The 21,665-nt window shown below is 46.4% G+C and overlaps 1 protein-coding gene across 1 annotated transcript in view; it reads left to right on the top strand.

The window, feature by feature from the left end:
* FRMPD3 (FERM and PDZ domain containing 3) overlaps nt 1–19,900 on the top strand; it is a 241,210-nt gene extending 221,310 nt beyond the window's left edge. Inside the window, exons 15-16 of the mRNA XM_077466653.1 lie at nt 13,348–14,214; nt 15,983–19,900. Of these exons, the coding sequence (XP_077322779.1) occupies nt 13,348–14,214; nt 15,983–18,447 (3,332 nt within the window). The 3' untranslated portion in view covers nt 18,448–19,900. The remainder of the gene's footprint in view (nt 1–13,347; nt 14,215–15,982) is intronic.
* Nucleotides 19,901–21,665: the final 1,765 nt, after the last annotated feature.

The following is a 21,665-nucleotide window of genomic DNA, read 5'->3' as shown; positions in this document are numbered from 1 at the left end:
AAAAGGGGTTCATTCGCCCATCTTCTTCACCAGCAGGGGCAGGTATTTTCTTCGTGGGAAAAAAGGACGGATCCCTTAGGCCATGTGTTGACTACAGGGAACTTAATAAAGTCACAATCAAAAATCGCTATCCACTTCCACTCATCCCTGAGTTATTACAGCGCTTAGGATCTGCCAAAGTATTTTCCAAACTGGACTTACGGGGGGCCTACAATCTCATTAGAATCCGTGCTGGGGATGAATGGAAGACAGCCTTCAGATCAAGATTCGGCCATTATGAATATCTTGTTATGCCCTTTGGCCTGTGCAATGCCCCGGCCACATTTCAGCATCTAGTAAATGATATCTTCAGAGACTATCTTGATGATTTTATAGTGGTATATTTAGATGATATCCTTATTTTCTCTGCTTCTCTTGAACTCCACAGGGTCCATGTGCGGAAAGTCCTCACCATCCTCCGACAACATCGGCTGTACCTTAAGGCGGAGAAATGTGAATTTGAGATAACTACAGTTCAATTCTTAGGATTCGTCATTTCTACCGAGGGCATCTCCATGGATCCCCAAAAGATCAAGGCAATCTTGGAATGGCCTGCTCCAAGGGATAAGAAAGCCGTCCAAAGGTTTATAGGCTTCGCTAACTTTTATCGCAGATTCATCGCCGGGTTCTCTTCAATAGTCGCCCCCATTACTCAGCTGACCCGCCAACACATCCGATTTCAGTGGCCTCAAGAAGCCCAAGAAGCCTTTACCAAACTAAAGACCTTGTTCACCTCAGCTCCTATTTTGCGGCATCCCGATCCAGTACTACCATTCGTACTGGAAGTAGATGCCTCCGAGACAGCCACAGGAGCCATCCTCTCACAACGACAAGGGCCCAAAGCTTTGTTACACCCGGTGGCTTTCGCATCTCGGAGGCTGACCCCACCGGAGAGGAATTATGATGTAGGCGACCGAGAACTATTGGCCATCAAGTTCGCTCTGGAGGAGTGGAGATACCTCTTGGAAGGAGCCACTCATCCCATCACAATATTCACAGATCACAAGAATCTTGAATATCTGCGGACTGCCAAACGCTTAAGACCCCGTCAAGCCCGTTGGGCGCTTTTCTTTTCAAGATTCCAGTTCCATATCTCGTACCGGCCCGGATCCAAGAACAACAAAGCGGATGCGCTCTCGTGCATGTTCCCTGAGTCTTCCCAGGTAACGGAGCCTAGTACGATCTTGTCGCCTCACAACTTCCTTCTACTCCCACAGCCTGACTTACTTACGGCCATCAAAACCGCTTCAGTCCATTGCAATGACCCAGTCCTATCTACCTTGGAAAAACTTGACAATCTGTTTTGGGCCCGAAACAAGGTCTTCGTTCCCCTTGAGATTAGGACTCAAGTTCTAAGGACTTGTCATGATCACAAATTGGCCGGCCACTTTGGGACACAGAAAACCGCGGAACTGATCTCTCGTTCTTTCTGGTGGCCAGGTTGGAGACAGGACTGCCAGACTTACATTGCCTCTTGTGTACCGTGCCAGCGTAGTAAGGGTCCCAAGATCAAGCCCTGGGGCCTGTTAAGGCCTTTGCCCATTCCTGACCGACCTTGGGCAGACGTGTCAATGGATTTTATTGTGGAGCTACCGCCCTCGGAAGGTTTCACCACAATTCTGGTAGTAGTTGACCATCTTTCGAAGATGGCCCATTTCCTACCTATGGTCGGTACCCCCTCTGCTCTGGAAACTGCCAATCTCTTTATTAAGGAGGTTGTCAGGCTCCATGGGGTTCCCAGCAGTATCACGTCAGATAGGGGTCCACAGTTCACCTCTAGATTTTGGAGAGAACTCTGCAAGATACTGGAAATCAAGATCTGTTTGTCATCGGCATATCACCCCCAAAGTAACGGGCAAACTGAACGAACAAATCAAACCCTTGAGCAGTATCTTCGCTGCTTTTGTTCAGGATCTCAAAATGATTGGTCGGCCCTATTGCCATATGCAGAATTCGCCTATAATAATTCAATTCACACAACTACCAATCAGACTCCCTTTTGGATCAACTGTGGGTTTCACCCTTCTTTCCTCCCGAACTCCATCCCAGAATCCACTGTTCCTGCGGTCCAAGATCGGATAGCCGCCATCCAATCTAATTTCCAAAGGATCCAGGAGACCATACAGAAGGCCCAGGATGATTACAAGAAATACCATGATAGGGGAAGGAAGGAGAACCCTACCTTTAAAATTGGCGAGGAAGTCTGGCTATCTGCCACTAATCTCAAACTTCCTTGTCCCACACGCAAGCTGGGTCCCAGATTCATAGGACCATTCAAAATCAAAAGGGTAATAAATCCTGTAGCCTTTGAACTAGCTCTCCCTGAATCATACAGGATACACCCTGTTTTTCATGCCTCCCTTTTGAAACCATTGGTTCCTAGTCCTTTTCCTGGAAGAGAAGTGCCTCCTCCTCCACCCATCAAGATCGATGGAGAAGATGAATTTGAAGTGGAAGCTTTACTAGGATGCAGGAATGTCGGTAGACAAATACAATACCTGGTAAAATGGAAGGGGTACCCTTCAGAAGATAACTCCTGGGAACCATCCAAGAACCTTCATGCTCCCAAATTAATAAAGACTTTCCATCAGCAACATCCAGAATTGATGGCTAGCTTGGGCGTCCGGAGGCCGCCCCTCGGGGGGGGGGGGGGGGGCACTGTCATAGGATGCGCACAGGTAAAGCGCTCTGGCGCACAGCTGTGTGCAACAGGAATAAACGAAAGCACACAAGCACACACACACAGGGTGTGACCCCTCGCTGACCTATAAAAGAAGTGAGGTCATCCAAACACACTGCTGGTTTGTCTTCAGCTTCCTGTGTTTCCCACGTGTGTTCCTGTGATCTCTATTACTTGTTTTTGACCCGGATTGCCTCATCGACCTCGCTGATCTTCTCCTGACCCGACCCCTGGCTTGTCTTGGATTATCCTTCTGTCTCAGCGTCCCTGGTACTTGTTGTCTGGACTGTGTTTGACCCCTGGCCTGTCTCCTGGATTCTCTCTTTGCTTTACGGACTTGTTACCTTGCTTCTGGACCTTCCCACGGGACATCACCTTCAGCTCTGCTAAAGCTACCTGCTGACCTTCTAGCAAGTGACTGTCCTACTGGTAGCTTGTGCCTCTTGGTGCAACCACCCTCTGTGCCACCTTCAGGGGTGGTCTGCGCCGAGTCGCAACAGCGACCGCTCTCGGCATCTTGGCCTCGGTGAGTACATTTATATGATACTTTCCCACCTCCCTGTCTCTGGAGCAATGGTCTCCAAACTGCAGCAATGCACCAATGATGGGGCACCAATGATGGGGCACAATTCCTCCCACAGACAACAATAATGGGGTACCATTCTTCCCACAGACAACAAGGATGGGGTAACATTCCTCCCACAGACACCAATGATGGGGTACCATTTCTCCCATAGACACCAATGCTGGGGCACAATTCCTTACATAAACACCAATAATAGAGCACCATTCCTTCCACTGACACCAACAATACGGCACTATTCCTTTCACTAAAACCAATGATGGGGCACTGTTTGCTCTCACGGATGCCACAACATTTTCTAATCCCACTGGCCACAGTCTGGTCCCTCTGAAGCCTCAATGACAGTAAACTAGCTCTTTGTTCAGAAAATTTAGAGACCCCTGATCTAGAGCATGATACTCATGTCTTTTCCAAAACCTGTACCTGCATGACTATTTCTAATAAACCATACCACAAACCGCTGTTGCCTCATGAGCCTTCTTGGTCCATTTGGCATTAAAAGTATCACTTTCATGGCCACCCTTACTAGAACTCTCATGACAGATCATAAACTTGGAGATGTTTCCTCACCAACCTCCTTATCTGCATGGCACTAAATAAAAGTACCACCCTCATGGTCACTCTTAACTGTAATCTCATGACAGATCACAAACCTGGAGATGTGTCCACACCAACCTCCTGGTCTGCATGGCCCCCCTCACCAGTACTCTCATAACAGATCACAACCCTGGAGATGTTTCCTCAGCAGCCTCTGTCCCCCATTGCCATGTGAACACATCTGAGCAGCACTTTTTTATCCTCATGGCTCTTCCTGTCACTTCCCTTGACTTTTCTCCATCTGTCACACTCTGACCCCACAAACTTGCTCTTCTTTATCCCAACCACTAGATTATTAATTTAACATTATACTGTACTACTGTACACACAAAAGAAAAAACTAGCAGGTACACAGATCAACAGTTTGGTATAGCCCTCCAGCTGGCTATTGGTGATAATTAGACAAGTAAAAGGGTGCTGCTGCTCTCTATGGATCCTCTGGGTGGCAGGAACACATCTAGACAAAACAAAAAAAGAGCGCAAAGCCGCGCTGCTCTTCGAGGACACGCAAAACAGATACCAGGGGGAAGAGAGTGAGGACATCAAACAGTTGCCATGACAACTTGTTTTGGAGACATGGCCTCCTTCCTCAGGTCGTAGGCATGCGCATTAGGATCTGCACATCGAGCGTCGTGGTGGATAGCATCAGATGTGCTGCCAGGATCCAGGCAGCTAGGTTAAACGTCCACGGCTCCCCCTTACCCTGTAGGTATTTTGAAGTGGTTATAGGAGTGTGGCCACAGAGGAATTCTTATGCTGTATCTATCTTCACATAATGTGAGTTTGACCATTGTAGTGTTTTTAACTTTACCATATTAAAGCTGAGTTACAGTAGGACAGCTTTGCGCTCTCTTCTTTTGTGTACTGTACTACTGTGACAGATGTTACCCTGTGGAGGATGTACAGGATGTTTCGGTGATAGGTCCAACTCTCAAGGTTAACCATCATTAAGTCATAGTGTGACTGCACTCGAACTACTCTGCTCATAATCGTCTAGTTTTTTAGGCTGTGGGGCCCATGCACACCTTATGCATTCCTCAGTAGGGATGGCCGAACGGTTCGCCCGGCGGTCGGTTCGCGGCAAATTTCAGCTGTTCGCGGTCTGCCCGATCGGCGGACTATTGCCGCTGTTCGCCCGGCGGACTTACGTGTTTACTGTGTAAAAGAACTTTGACCTATGATGACACATCCATCATGTGGTACAGGACAGCCAATTGAGACATTACAGCACATGGACACTTGGACATTCCCCCTAACTTATAAATAGACCCGATCCGGCTGCCATTTTACATTCTTTCGTATGTCACTATAGGGAGAGGTTGCTGTGTGGAGCAGGGAGAGACTGCAGTGACCCAAATCGCTAGCTATTAGGTCCACAAAAGTTCTTTTAAGGACTGGTATGGTATAGGTGTAGTTCAGGATATAGGTTTGAGGCACTGCTATTCAAGTCATTGTTGCAGCAGCCTGTCTTTTGTCAGTGCTGAGAGAGGGACAGGACACTGTGTGCAGCAGGGACAGTCAGTTTAATCACTAGCTGTTACTATTAAGTCCACAAAAGTCCTTTTCAGGACTGGTATGGTAAAGTAGTACAGGATATAGTTTTGAGTGCTATTCAAGTTATTGTTGCAGCAGCCTATGTTTTGTCAGTTTAAATAGGGACAGGCAGGAAGCTGAGTGTGGCAGTGAGGGACAGTCAGTTTAATCAGTAGCTGTTACTATTAGGTCCACAAAGGTTATTTTCAGGACTGGTATGGTAATAGGCTTGTACACGTATAATATTCTTTCTTCCAAATATAGAAAGAATATTATACTTGACTGCTGCCCTTCTGCTGCAGTAGTCCTTTATGAGTATAGGGACTGAGGTACAGTCTGCTAATCACAACCTACTAGTTGCACAAAGGTCCTTCTAAGGACTGGTAAGGTATAGCGTACTAGAGTATATAGGGTTGAGTGAGGTACAGTCTGCTAATCCTTAAGGACTGGTATAGGTCCACAATATATAGGGTTGAGGTGCACTACTGCTGACTGCTGCCCTATTCTGCAGCAGTCCTTTATGAGTATAGGGACTGAGGTACAGTCTGCTAATCATAACCTACTAGTTGCACAAAGGTCCTTCTAAGGACTGGTAAGGTATAGCGTACTAGATTATATAGGGTTGAGTGAGGTACAGTCTGCTAATCCTTAAAGACTGGTATAGGTCCACAATATATAGGGTTGAGGTGCACTACTGCTTACTGCTGCCCTATTCTGCAGCAGTCCTTTATCAGTATAGGGACTGAGAGTTTTGTCACAGGGTCATTTAAAAAATGACAGGCAGAGGAAGAGGCAGGCCCTTCCGCAGGGGTGGTAGGGGTAGGGCAGGAGCAACAGGCTTGAACCAAAGTGGGAAATTGCAGAAGGTGCATGTGATTACGTCAAAGGAAGCACCAGAATTGGTTGAGTGGCTCACTCAGCCTTACTCTTCTGCACCCTCCTCATCCTCTCGATCTGAACCCTCTTCTTCACTCTCTGCTATGTGCACTCCCAAAGACACTACCATCAACAACACCACCACCACCACATACCTTTCGCTTGAGTCACAGGAATTATTTTCCGATCCATATCAAGACATTTCTGATGTGCAGCCACTCTTGGCATTGGATCAGGAAGAGGAGGTAGCAACAACCGCCACTCAGCAGTCTGACGACAGTACCCAGATCAGCCCAAGGAGGACCCCTGGTCCCCGGTGTTGCTGCCTACTCCGAGATCTCTACTTATAGCGGTGGGGAAGGTGACATCGATGATGACATGTCTAGTGATGTCACGTGGGTGCCCACAAGAGAGGAAGAGGAGGGGAGTTCAGAGGGAGATATGGACCAGCAGATAGGGAGGAGAAGCAGGAATAACTTACATTGCACAGGAGGGACAAAGCAGACTGCTAATGTATCAGGAGCGAGTCATCGACCATGTACGGTCACATCTGGCACTCCCATGGCTCCGCAGTGTGGGCTTTTTTTAACGTGTCCGCTGCTGACAATAGTGTTGCCATCTGCAATCTTTGCAGTCAACGCATTAGTCGCGGTAAGCCCAACACTCACCTAGGGATGACCGCCTTAAGAAAGCACATGAGCTGCCATCACCGACCCCAGTGGGAGCAACGGAACACACAAAGCCACACTCCAGGCTCTCACCGTCCAGCCTCGTCTTCTACTTCTCCTTCTCCTCTCTCCTCACAATTGTCCTCCACTCCACCTTCCATCACACCAAGCTCACATTTTTCTGCAAAAAGGCAGGCTTCCATGGGCCTAATGTTCGAGCATAAAAAAATGATGACACCGGATAACCCTCTTGCCCAACGGTTGACGGCTGGCTTGTCAGAACTGATAGCCCACCAACTACTGCCATGTAAACTGGTGGACTCGGAGGCCTTTAGAAAATTTGTGGCCATTGGAACACCACAATGGAAGGTCCCAGGAAGGAAGTATTTCTCAGAGAAGGGCATCCCAGAGCTATATGGCCATGTTCAGCGGCAAGTGAATGTATCTCTGGCACACAGTGTCGGTGCCAAGATACATCTGACCACAGACATGTGGTCTAGCAAACACGGGCAGGGATGGTATATCACTTTTACTGCCCACTGGGTGAACCTTCTGACGGCCGTCAAGCATGTAACCCGTGGCACCCGAGTAGATTTGGTTTTACCGCCACGGATTGCATGCAGGCCTGGCTCTTCTTCTCCTACTCCTTCCTCCTCCCTCTCCTCCTTGGCTGACTCCTCCTTTTCCACTGCTAGTGTCTCTTCCACTGCGCCACTCAAGCTCCCCAGAACCTATTCGACATGCCAGGTGAGACGTTGCCATGCCGTGCTGCGTCTGTTGTGCCTGGAAGCCAAGAGCCACACTGGCCCGGCACTCCTTTCAGCTTTGCGTTCACAGACAGATCAGTGGCTAACACCGCTCAATTTGACAGTTGGTAAAGTGGTGTGTGACAAGGGTGCCAATCTGCTTAGCGCATTGAAACAGGGCAAAATTACGCACGTGCCATGCATGGCACACGTCTTAAACTTGGTCGTTGTCAAATACCCTTGCGGCAGGCAAGGAAAATCTCGGCCCATTTCAGAAGATCTTACACGGCCATGGCTCACCTTGCTGACATTCAGCGGCGACACAATCAGACGGGAGACGTCTTATTTGCGATTGCCCGACGCGATGGAACTCAACCTTCTATATGCTTGATAGGCTGCTCCAGCAGAAACGTGCAGTTAACGTCTACCTGTATGAACTCTGCGGCAGAACAGGTTCTGGGGAGCTGGGTTTTTTTTCACCGCGCCAGTGGCTGCTCATGCGCGACGCATACAGACTTCTGCGGCCATTTGAGGAGATCACCAAACTGGTCAGTCACAGCCATGGCGCCATCAGTGACATGGTACTTCATGCCTTCTTTATGGAGCGTGCATTGTGTCGTGTCATTGATCAAGCTGTGGAGGAGCAGGAGCGGGAAGATGAGGAAGTCGCAATGCTGGATGAATTCCCAGGGGGGGCTACTCTATCTGAGACAAGTGAACAACAGGAGTCTGAAGAGGAGTCAGAGGAGGATGGTGCCGGGGCGGATGAGGAGGAGCAAGAAGAGCATGCTTTAAACCTTTCTGGGATCCCTGTTGTTGTGAGTGGATGGGGAGAGGAGAATGAAGAGGATGACATTATCCTGGATGATGAGCAGGAGCCAGGCCAGAACACCGCTTCCAGTTTAGTGCAAATGGGGGCCTTCATGCTCCAGTGATTTAATAGGGACCCCCGTATAAAAAGCATAAGGGTCAAGGACCAGTACTGGGTGGCAACGTACTTAGACCCCGGTACAAACACAAAATGGCGGAAATGTTACCGACGTCACAGAGGGCTGTCAGAATGGAGCACTTCCAGGCCTTGCTTCGAGAAATGCTGCATTTTGCTTTTGCGTGTGCGCTGGCAGAGGAGCAATTCCTACTCCCAGAGAAGGAGTTGCGGGTACCAATCCAACAGCGCCTGCAAGAAGAGGCCGGTTTGAAGATGTGTTGGTGACTTCTGATATGAGGCCATTCTTTCAGCCGACCCATCGACAGGTGTCACCCGGATCCAACACCAGGGAACGCCTAGACCGCCAGGTGTCTGACTACATCGGGTTAATGGCCGATGTGGACGCTCTGAGGAGTGATGAACCCCTGGACTACTGGGTGGGCAGGCTTGACCTCTGGCCAGAGCTTTCCCAATTTGCAATTGAACTGTTGGCTTGCCCCTCGTCCAGTGTCCTGTCCGAAAGGACGTTCAGCGCAGCAGGGGGGATCGTGACCGATAAGCGTACTCGCCTAGCTCACGACAGTGTTAACTACCTCACATTTCTAAAAATGAATGAGGCATGGATCTCGGAGGAATTCAACACATGTGACCAGTAGACCATGTATATGTCTATAAACAATTTTTTTAATCGAGCACACAGACCTTCTTTCTTCATTTGGCTCACTTCCTTGTACTAAAAAAGCACACCGTACTATATGCCCGTACCCTCCTGTTTGAAGAGGTTGAGCGGTGTCATATTTTTGGGGCCCAGCAGCAAGTTGCTGGTATCAGTGCTGCTGTTTGTGCTCTCTATCTCAGTGCTGGTGTCAGTGCACTCTATCACGGTGCTGGTGTCAGTGCTTTATGTCACGGTGCAGGTGTCAGTGCTCTATATTACGGTGCTGGTGATCATCTCCTGCACCCTCTTCTTTGCCTACCCTGGCCTTCCCTCATCTCCATTGTCTCAAGAGTCCTGAATTGTCAGAATTTCACATATAAAAAAAAGAATGCTTGTAGTTGTCGATCCCAGATTCACCTCATACATGTGTTATGTCATTGGCCATGTGGTGGGACTATGTGTGCACAGCTAGTAATTATTTTGTGGCTGCAAATATGACCTGTAGGTTTGTAAAGTTCACCATCCCTGTGCTGTCATTATTATTATTATTATTATTATTATTATTATTATTATTATTCAGGATTTATATAGCGCCAACAGTTTGTGCAGCGCTTTGTCATGACTTCCTCCTGGGGCTGTACCTCTGCTGTGCATATTATGAGGGGCTCCCACCATCCCTGTGCTATGCTTATTATGAGGGGCTCCCACCATCCCTGTGCTGTGCTGACTTCCTCCTGGGGCTGCTTATTATGAGGGGCTCCCACCATCCCTGTGCTATGCTGACTTACTCCTGGGGCTGTACCTCTGCTGTGCATATTATGAGGGGCTCCCACCATCCCTGTGCTATGCTCATTATGAGGGGCTCCCACCATCCATGTGCTATGCTGACTTCCTCCTGGGGCTGCTTACGGTGCAGGTGTCAGTGCTGTATATCACAGTGCTGGTGTCAGTGCTGTATATCACAGTGCTGGTGTCAGTGCTGTATATCACGGTGCTGGTGTCAGTTCTGTATATCACGTTGCTGGTGTCAGTGCTTTATGTCACGCTGCTGATGTCAGTGCTCTCTATCACGGTGCTGGTGTCAGATCACTCTATCACGGTGCAGGTGTCATTGCTGTATGTCACACTGCTGATGTCAGTGCTCTCTATCACGGTGCTGGTGTCAGATCACTCTATCACGGTGCAGGTGTCATTGCTGTATGTCACGCTGCTAATGTCAGTGCTCTCTAGAGGTCGACCGATATGGGGTTTTCTCTGGCCGATGCCGATGCCGATATTTACAAATCGTGGCGGCCGATGGCCGATATATGATGCCGATTTTTTTGGGCCGATATGTTAGGTCGATTTTTTATTTATTTTTTCCTTTTTTTTTTTTCCCCCTTCATCTCATAAAATCTAAGTTGGACACCTTTCACACTGGGGCATTTTTCAGGCGATTTTGGGCTAAAAATAGCGCCTGTAAATTGCCTTCAAAACGGCTCCCCTGCAGTCTGTGTGAAAGCCTGAGTGCTTTCACAATGAGGAGATGCGCTGGCAGGACGTTAAAAAAAATAATCCTGCAAGCAGCATCTTTGGAGCGGTGTAAACCGCTACTCCACCACTCCTGCCCATTGAAATGAATGGTCACCACTGCTGAAGCACATGCAATGCGATTTTGCAGCAGTGCTTCACTGCCCCGCTAGCAGCCGAATAGCGAGGCTAAAATGACAGAAAATCGCTGCTAAAACTTGCAGCGTTTTACCGTCAACGCCTGCCCGATCCAGTGTGAAAGCAGCCTTAATAAGTAATGCAGAAAATTTCTTACACATTTATTAAACAAAACAAACCTCCAATCCGTTCACTTATACTTATGTATAATTTAGATTAAAAAAAAAAACAATTTATTAAATACACAAAAACAGGTACTCAAAACTTTTGGACGAAAAAAAAAAAAGGGCTAACTTGCGTTTGAAAGACCTCTGCGCAAATACCGCGTCACATAAAATATTGCAACAACCGCTAGTTTATTTCCTAGGGTCTCTGCTAAAAAAATATATATAATTTTTGGGGCTTCTGAGTGATTTTCTAGCAGAAAATACTGGATTTTTACTTGTAAGCAACAAGTGTCAGAAAAGATTTAGTCTTTAAATGGTTAAACTGAGAACTTCTACACAGGGAGTTCAGCCCATTGAAGAAGAAACATTGTATCACTTTGATCTTTTCTTGGCAGCCTGCCCAGAGAGGAGGAAAGTCCTTCACTGATGTCTTCAAGCAACTTACATTGACTTCTATTACAGAAGTCTTTTGCAAGTTGCGCTGAACATGTATTTATCAGCACAATCGGCCGATGCCGATTAATTAAAAAATGCCAAATATCGGCCGATATATCAGTCGACCTCTAGTGCTCTCTATCACGGTGCTGGTGTCAGATCACTCTATCACGGTGCAGGTGTCATTGCTGTATGTCACGGTGCGGTCGATCATCTCCTGCACCCTCTTCTTTGCCTACCCTGACCTTCCCTCTCCTCCATTGCCTTCATGCGCTCCACAATCCAGAATTGTCACAATTTCACATATAAAAAAAGAATGCTTGTAGTTGTCGATCCCAGATTAACCTCATACATGTGTTATGTCATTGGCCATGTGGTGGGACTATGTTTGCACAGCTAGTAATTATTTTGTGGCTGCAAATTTGACCTGTAGGTTTGCAAAGTTCGCCTCCCATTGAAGTCAATGGGGCCCGCCGCGAACGTTACGGTTCGCGAACTATCGGCCACCTTCGCGGTCCGCGTTCGCGAAACGTCCCGTCGGAAGTTCGTCCATCACTATTCCTCAGCGCATTCCAAATGCATGGTCATTGGAAATACAAGGCTTTACAATTAGAGAAGTTTACACTTTCAGGTTATATCAGGGCTTCTCACAAGCTTTTATTGACACCTCCACTACTTTGCTCACTCAGCCACAGACAGAGCAGTTTGTGATACTCCATTAAACAATTATGAGGGGGTTACACATATCATTTATGAGAGGAATGTCTGATAATATGGGGTTTTATGGTATATTATCCAGTCATTATGTCATAGGAGCATATTTACAAAGTAATTAACATGTGTGACGGAGAGGGGGCTGGAAGGAATTGAACTCGGTTGGGAGCAAGCAGAGGTACTGCTGACAAGGAGGCTTAGTATGTTCTCATTTATGTCTGAATGAAGTTTAAACCCCTGCGTGGGATTCCTGGATGGACTTTTGGTTTGTTTTTTTCTCTTTAATAAACATGGGCTACGAGGCCCTTTCCTATAACGTCTGTCTGACATGGACTCACTGCACTAAAATGCATCTATCACTAGAGCTAACCCCCCCCCAATATCACACATGACATTCACCAAACAGGTGTGTTGCAATTTAGGTGGAGCGAATTTGAGATTTTTCATTCAAAAATTGCATAAAAACTGGTAAATTTTGTCAGATTTTCACCATTTTAGCTAAGTGGAAGTTCAGTCAAACAATAACTTTGCTTAAATCTGCTCCCAGCTCCATTTATACCTATTCTATCTACCTTGTGAAAGGAAACATCTGTATACTTACCTATATCGGCTCCCAGCACCTGACTTCAGTGTAGAGAAGGGACAGCTGACAATGGATGCCCCATAGTAAGCTTATGGGTGACGTCAGGCTCTACAGCTGATTTGTCAGCAATCTCTCCTCTTCACGGCAGCTGGCACTGGGACTCAATCATGTGACTCCATCTGAGTGCCCTCGGCAGAGGTAAGTAGATGTAATTTCTTATATACTGTACATGTATTTTTTATATAATATATATATATATATATATATATATATATATATATATATATATATATATATATATATATATATATATATATATATATTACGTATTTGTATATTTATATATAATAAGGCCCTGCTTTTCAAGAATATAACTTACAAACTTTTGCTATAAAAATATTTTCTTCTACATTGACTCTTCAAATAGTCATTCATATTGTAGAAAAATTATTAAAAGTGGCAATATTTTTACAAATTTATGTCTTCCTTGTAGATCACATCAGTCTGCCCACAGTGTCACGCATGTCAGCTTCTGCTAAGGCACCAACCTCCTCCAACCTATCTACAGACTTCACAGGAAAGGGCTCAACTCCTGAACCCCACACCCCACCAGAGAACCCGGAGTCTATCAGTCTGTGCTACCTCCATCTACGGGACAAGAAGGGGAGAGATGTCAACCAAAATGTTGTTGCAGAGGAGGCCAGACCAAGAACAAAATCTGATCCCACACCCAAGGGGGCATCCTGCCAACCTGGATCGCAGGGTGAACCGGATCCGCCCGAAGTCTGCAGGTCCCGTTCCTTCACTATGGACAGCCAGGTGAAAGTGGAGGGCACCCAATTCTACTGTGACTCCTGCAAAGCCAAACTGAAGAATCGGTCTGGGGGAGGTGGGATGGATGTGAAGTGTGTGAATTCATGTGGGTCATCCACCTGTAGAGACAATTCAGTAGACCTCATATCCTTACCACCTCCAGAAAACAAGAAACATAAGGAGGAAAAAGAGGGTAGACGTAAAGGAGAGGGCTTGGCAGCTGATCGGGATGTAGGTGAGACTGCAACCTTTTTGCCTTCTGCTGCACCCCCACCACCGGGATTTGGAGACAACAGTTCTGATGAGGAGGACCCAAAGCGGACCATTGAAAAGGGCCATGAAAAGGGCAGGGAACATAAAAAAGCAAATGTGAACCCTGTATTTGGCTATGAAGAGTTACCAGTCACTTTAATTGACAGTGTCCAGACAAGGACAGTCAGAGACCATGCAAGGGAGCTGGATGATGCTCTAGTGTCCACCCTTCAAGCTCTGGAGGCTCTTGCTGCTTCTGAGGATTATCCTAGCGCTGCACCTCAGTCCACAGCAGGTAGGTTGAAATGTGTTAAAGTATCTCTAATGGCAAAAGTGTTTTTAGTTTTTGATACAGTAGGGAATGATTACAACACATGACAGGTTTTATTGCCAACTGTCTGTCATTTGGGCAAATTACCTCAACTTCCTATCCTGTAGAAACAGGAAGTAACAAAATATAAGAGAAATGCCCTCTTAGACATCTGTCCCCATATGAATTGTCCCCAATGGAAGATTTCCCATCTATTCTCGTTCCAATGACAACTCATTATTTTGTCACCATGAGTGAGAAAAAACTGCTTCAGAAGTTGCTAAGGGTTCCTTGAGCTGTGGAAAATTGACCTCCAGTTTGTTGGTGTCTGCATAGTTATAGATTCAGAGCCAGTTGCATTGCACCAATTCTCTGTTTAGCTATCTATAATTTTGGCATTCTCAGCACCAAACTCCATAGGGGGGACATTCTTCAATGACCACCAATGCAAGGGGCATTCTTCCCACTGGCCACCAATGTAAGGGACATTATTTCCACTGGCCACCAATGTAAGTGATATTATTTCCACTGGCCACCAATGTAAGTGATATTATTTATTTCCACTGGCCACCAATGTAAGTGACATTATTTCCACTGGCCACCAATGTAAGGGGCATTATTTCCACTGACCACCAATGCAAGGGACATTATTTCCACTGGCCACGAATGTAAGGGACATTCTTCCCACTGGCCACCAATGTAAGGGGCATTCTTCCTACTGGCCACCAATGTAAGGGACATTTTTCCACTTGACCATAATGTAAGGGACATTCTTCCCACTTGTCAACAATGCAAGGGACATTTTTCCCACTGGCCACCAATGTAAGGGGCATTCTTCCTAACTGGCCATCAATGTAAGGGACAATCTTATCACTGGCCACCAATGTAAGGGACATTCTTCCCTTACATTGCCAGGGGGAAGAATGTAAGGGACATTCTTCCCAATGGCCACCAATGTAAGGGACATTCTTCCCTTACATTGCCAGTGGGAAGAATGTAAGGGACATTCTTCCCACTGGCCACCAATGTAAGGGACATTCCTCCCAATGGCCACCAATGTAAGGGACATTATTCCACTTGACCATAATGTAAGGGACATTCTTCCCACTTGTCAACAATGCAAGGGGCATTCTTCCCACTGATCACCAATGTAAGGGGCATTCTTCCCACTGATCACCAATGTAAGGGGCATTCCTCCCACTGATCACCAATGTAAGGGGCATTCCTCCCACTGGCCACCAATGTAAGGGACATTCTTCCCATTTGTCAACAATGTAAGGGACATTCTTCCCACTGGCCACCAATGTAAGAAGCATTTTGTACCTGCCCCCCAATGAATTGACATTAGCAAGGGTACTCCAAGACCTAACAATTATTTCAAAGGTTCCTCTGGGACAATTACCTTGAGAAAGGCTCATTTACATTTTTTATGAGCTTTCAGAATATTGTTTTTTATACAGATGTTAGCAAAGTTTCTCTATACAAGTCAATTATATGTCAGGTGACTTTTTTTTGCACATAATCTGTTGACATTTTAGTCAGAAACTATTCCTGAAGCAATGGGAAATTAAGGGAAATCTCTCCAAAGTGCATGAAATCCCCATCTTTGAAAGTTGTCACATTAACGGATGACCCCATTGGAGGATTTGCCCCTCAAATCTTAGTCTTTGCAGAGGATTTAACTGTTCCCTACTCTATCCTATTATGCCAGTCTGTTTTACATGATTAGAGTAAAAATATTTCTGTTTTGCAGGCCTCATTGTCCTTGCTGCTATCACTCCAGAATCTTCCCTGGATTCCGGCCATGAAACTAACTCTTCAGAGCTAACCGATGTATCAGAAATGGTTACTGCCTTAAAGCAACATCACAACACTGCCTACTTCCTGGCCCACCACCTCAACAAGGAAAGTCTTCTTTCCCGGAAGGACCTTCCATTTAGAATACAGACTTGCGCTGCTCAGGCTGTCCTTGCTTCTCCTTACTCTTTGGGCAGAGAAACTAGCCCCTTACTAAAACCTGCTCTGTTACAACAAAGTTTGACCGATACCAGCCTACAACAAGCGTCTGTCCCTTCAAGCCCAAAATTCAACCTAAATAATGGTGTATCCATACTTGCATCCCCTGAAAAACCTACAGAAGGCACAAGTTCATTCACTCCCACAGAACCTTCAAAGATTTCCCTGAATCTGCCAAAGAAGAGTTGCAACACGGCCACAGATTCAACAGAAGACTCTTCAAAGGCAGTTTTTTTATCGGCAAATCCAATTGTCCAGAGCACTTTATCAGCCATGTTGAATGATAGAGATAGCGAGAAAGAAAAAAAATCCTTAGATAGCCCCTGTGGGTGTAGACTATCACCAGGAGAGCCCTCTGCAGTCAATTTAGATAAACCTGTAAATGGGAACCATGAAGTTCTTAATTTGTCCCCAACAGATGACGAGAGACTGCATGCTAAAGCTTGCTCGGCCATGAGCCTTGAGGAAAAACACTTAAGTCACAAGAGGCCAGATAAAAAAGAAATAACAAAAACTCATGTTGATGATGTAGCTTTGAAAAATGCTAGTAAAAGAAAGCAGGAAGATGTTGAGAAAGATGAGAAAAAGGAACACGTTCCATCAATTCCAAACATCTTCATGTTTAATACAGACAATGCGAAAGTCAAGGTCAAATCTGAAACGGATAAAGCAGTAGCCCAAACTATTCCTGAAAAAGTGCCTGCTCCAGTTGAGCTGGACGAATGTGCTAAACCTAGGAACCGAGGACCTTTAAAGTTACGAAAACTTTTTTCTGCCACATTTCCCACGAGAATGAGACGTGAAACCGATGAACGGCAAGCCCAGCTACGCAAAGTTAAGCAGTATGAGATGGAGTTCCTTGAAGAACTGCTTAGACCACAGGGCAAAATAGGCGGGCCACGTCAAGAAATCCTTTACCCCCTGGTGCCTAGACCTTGCTCATGTCAGGTGCGTAGCAGTCCTCTTCAAAAAGTGCCAGGTATGTCTCGTGAGCAACGACGTAGCTGTGATTGTAAACGTATAACAAGAGGTATCCATGTCCCACCCAGCAGTTCTGTAGAGCCCGAACCAAGGAACAGGCCAAGAGCACGGGGCACAGGTCACCCACGACTCGTGCGTTCCTCCAGTCTGGAGTCACGGGGATCTGAGAAGGTAACTTCGTGTCTTTCGACCAGTGAAACGCGAGATTCTTCAAATCTGCCTCAAAAGCTTAGCTTCAGTGAAGTTAAAAAAAAAGAAGTGCCATGTAACCCGCCCAGTGCTAAACCGCAAAAGAAAGAGGTGGAGCCTCCCATGTTTAAAAGCAAAACAACAGATTTGATGGGGAACCGAGAGGAGAGAAAGCCTTTGGTGACTCTACCGGTAGAGGAAGAAGTATTTGCAGTCCAATCAAAATTGCCTGCAGAGGAAAACATAATTCCAGGGGAGAAATGTTGCTCCATCCGCCACTGCTTCAACTGCCGACGGTGCTCTTCAGCTGATGAGAGCAGTGACAGGGATGAATTATCATATTCCATTCCCATGCAGATTCTTCCAGGAATAAGCTTAAATTCAGAGACCACCCCACTGTTAAGCCAGACCCTTCAAGTACTAGACGCCAGTGTGTGCAGTACCCACGAAGATAATCAGACACAAGAGATCGATCTTCGCACAGCTACCTTTGAGGGCAGTCTGGCCAAGGTGAATGCTCTGCATGGGCGTTCCTATTCCCTTCCCGATGGCTTCATGTCCGTGCAACGTGATACCAGCGAACTCCTTACCGTGCTGCGCCAATGCGTCGTCAGCACTGAGGCTGGAGAGCCCAAGCTAGACTCCATGCATCTCAGCCAACGCAAACAAGAGTTGACCATGCGATTTAAGGAGTTCCGGGCTTCCTGTCGAAGAATGGCGGGCGTAGATAAAAACCCAGAGCACATGCTCACTGCAGTGACTTGCAGCTTTCATGTCCTCTGCAGTCTGATCGAGACTTTTGTAAAACTGGTGTTTTTGATCCGTTCTGAAAGCCAGCGCCAGGAGCTCTTGGCGAAAGTAGAAGAAGTGGTGAGAAATTATACTTTCTTGCTCCGGGCAGCAGAAGAATCTAGTACACGGACAGTTGCACAGTGTAATACTGTGGTAGGACAGTTAGCCAAGCAGTCTGCCACTGTAGCCACAGCAGTTAGTACTTTTTCTCGTTCAATCAAATCTTTGATGAGCAAATAGTAAGTGAACGTACGGTTAAAGTGCATGTCTGGGCAAAGTAAAATAAAAAAAATTATATATTGTACATATCTCCAATACGTACACATTTCCCCATGTTTTAACCCTTTAAAAATGCTACAAGTGCAGAAAAATACTGGTTGATTTGCTGGTAGTCCAATTGGGTTGCTAGTTCCTGTTTTGAGCTGACAACACCAACACTGCTGCATTGAAATCCCAACAAGTGTTGTCACCTCCTCCTCAGTTCTCTTCTGCTCAACCACAGAGCACCTCCTTCTCTCAACATCCATGAAAGGAGGCATTCCGTAGTTTTTACTCCAATGAAAAAATAAAGACATCCAAGAGGTGCTGGGACTTGGATATAAGTTTATACAAAGTAGTGAGAGGGCAAAAACGAGAAGAACCCACTGACTCAGGTTAGGCTTCTCTCGACAGACAAGGCTACTCTCCAGTGGACACCTCAGCAGGTTACCATAAAAAAAACTGTTCACACGTGAAAAGAGCTCCAAACCAAAAGATAGAGTCCAATTTCATTTTTTGGTATTGTGCTAAAAGACAGCTAACGCGTTTGGCCCACACAATTTCCAATCCTCCGGTGGAGTGGTCGCCAACCTTTCGGACCTCACAGACCACTAAACTTGCAATTTTGAATCCCACGGACCACTAACGTGAATTGTACATGCCTTATACACACAATGATCCGGCTCTCTGCCCCCCTACCCTGAACCACACTGCTGCCTTATACACACAATGCTCCAGCTTTCTGTCCCCCCCCCCCCCGGATCACACTGCTGCCTTTTACACACAATGTTCTGGCTCTCTGCCCCCCCTGCACTGCATTACACTGCTGCCTTACACTGACTCATCATTGGATCCCACTTCGTTATCCAGCCAAGTGTTTGAGCACCGTGCTCCCTCCCACAGTCTGTGATTAGCACTGCCTTTGGAAGTCCCCTCCTTCTTCATCTCCCACTCTCTGCACTACTGCCGGCGCCTCCCTCTGAGTTCATAGGAGCCAAATGTACAGAGAAGGCATCGGGTATCAATGTGCGCTGACAGCATGGGCTGTCAGCGCGCACTGGGAACACTGGAAACAACATTGGGCAGTATACATCCGCCACAATGTTGATACCCCTAGGGACCACCAAAATTTTCTTGTGGATTATCAGAGGTCCATGGACCACTGGTTGGCGACCAGTGCTCCGGTGTATTATCGGGTGCGGCCCGCAGCTGTCAGTGATATGAAGAAAAACAAGAAGAGGAGAGGAGAAGATGATACAAGAAGAAGAAAAAGAGGATGTATGGCACTCCAATGGAAGAAGGAAATCTTGCACTTTTGAAATACAAAGAAAAAGGGGAAAAACACTGTGCTACTATGATACAACAAGCAGCTAACACTCAAACAAACAAAGTTACAATAAATGTGAAACAAAAAAATGTAGCGCTAAGGAAACAAGTGTACAAAAAATCTAAAAGTGATTTGTACGGACAAGTGTGAGCAACCTGTGTTGAACCACAGAGGAGTCTCACACTTATCTGTGTAAACAACAATGTATATAATGTGCAATCCCCAGTAGAGTGCACATACAGCTTATATGTGAAAAAACATGATATCAGTAAAGTCACGTAGCAAGAAATTCAAACAATTAATGGTGTATCGATCTGTGCAAGAGTCCTCATATACTGTTTAAGCAAAGTCAACCAATTCTCTCTTGGGGACCCAGGATTAAGGTTACAGGAGAACCACCAACAGAGATCAGCTTGTCTGTAGTAATGTCTGAAGGCACAGCAATCAATAGAGATAAGTTGAATACCCTTACCGGAAGTGTTGGACCCACCTGTCGTACGACAGTGGGTCAGAAGTGCATGTAATCCCAAAGGGATTGTGTTCCAGCTCTTAATGGAAATTATTATTATTATTATTATTATACAGGTTTTATATAGCGCCAACAGTTTGCTCAGCGCTTTACAACATAAGGGCAGACATTACATTTACATTACAATTTGGCACAAGAGGAATAAGAGGGCCCTGCTCGTTAGAGCTTACAATCTAAAAAGGAAGGGGCAATTGATACAGGAGGTAATTGCTGTGGGGGATGAGCTGATGGGGGAAGTAAAACAGTGTTAGTTAGAAGCAGGATAGGCTTCTTTGAAGAGAAGGGTTTTCAGGGATCGTCTAAAGATGGATAGATTAGGGGACAGTCGGACAGATTGGGGTAGGGAGTTCCAGAGGATGGGAGAAGCTCTGGAGAAATCCTGGAGGCGAGCATGGGAGGAGGGGACAAGGGAGCTAGAGAGCAGGAGGTCTTGAGATGACCGAAGAGGGCGGTTTGGTTGGTATTTTGGGACCAGGTCAGTGATGTAGCTGGGGGCAGAGTTATGGATGGCTTTGTAAATTATTGTTAGTACTTTGAATTTTATTCGTTGGGTGAGTGGAAGCCAGTGCAGGGATTGGCAGAGAGGGGTGGAGGACACTGAATGGCTGGTAAGGTGGATGAGTCTGGCAGCGGCATTCATTATGGACTGGAGGGGGGATAGCCTATGTAAAGGTAATCCAACGAGGAGGGAGTTGCAGTAGTCGCAGTTGCAGAAATCAATCTCGACCAACCGTCCTCCCATACACGTCCTCTGTCTCAGACAAAGGTGAGTGGTCTAGGTAATCACCGGCCGAAGTTTTCCATAGCCCAAAGAAGCAACGTCTCCAAAGCGAGGAATAACACAGCTTTGATTTTAGATGAGAGCTCCAAAGAATATCACATAAACCGAAAAAAGAAAAAGGGGGGCTCCGGATACACACCGGGACCTGCTCCCATCAAGGGAATCCGTGACTGTATGTGGAGAACCAGATCCACACACCGTCAGCGGCGAACTACGGGGGGGAGGGGACTGTATTCCGGGCGCAGAGCTCAGCCCAGGCACGCCACACCTCCTCCGTCCTTCCCAACATCACGTGGACCCCACGTGACGCAGGGCAGCATATTGTAGCAGAACGACATCTGCGACGTCTGCCATCATATAAAATTGGGTGACCCCGGAAGCACGTTTTCATAAATTTTGTAGTTGGGGACACAGTATATGGAGATGGCAGATTTAGGTGTTTATACAATATATTTAGTTATACATTTTTTTCTTTTTGGTCATTCTCTGTTGTCATTGTTCATTGTGATTTATATTCAGATTAAGAGTGTTAACAATACTGGATTGGAGTTCATTGTAAATAT

Source organism: Lithobates pipiens, unplaced genomic scaffold (genome assembly GCF_037356315.1).
Source record: "Lithobates pipiens isolate NorthernLeopardFrog02 unplaced genomic scaffold, aLitPip1_a1.2 Scaffold_1, whole genome shotgun sequence".
Classification (NCBI taxonomy): Eukaryota; Metazoa; Chordata; class Amphibia; order Anura; family Ranidae; genus Lithobates; species Lithobates pipiens.
This window is presented reverse-complemented; position numbering and strand designations above follow the sequence as displayed.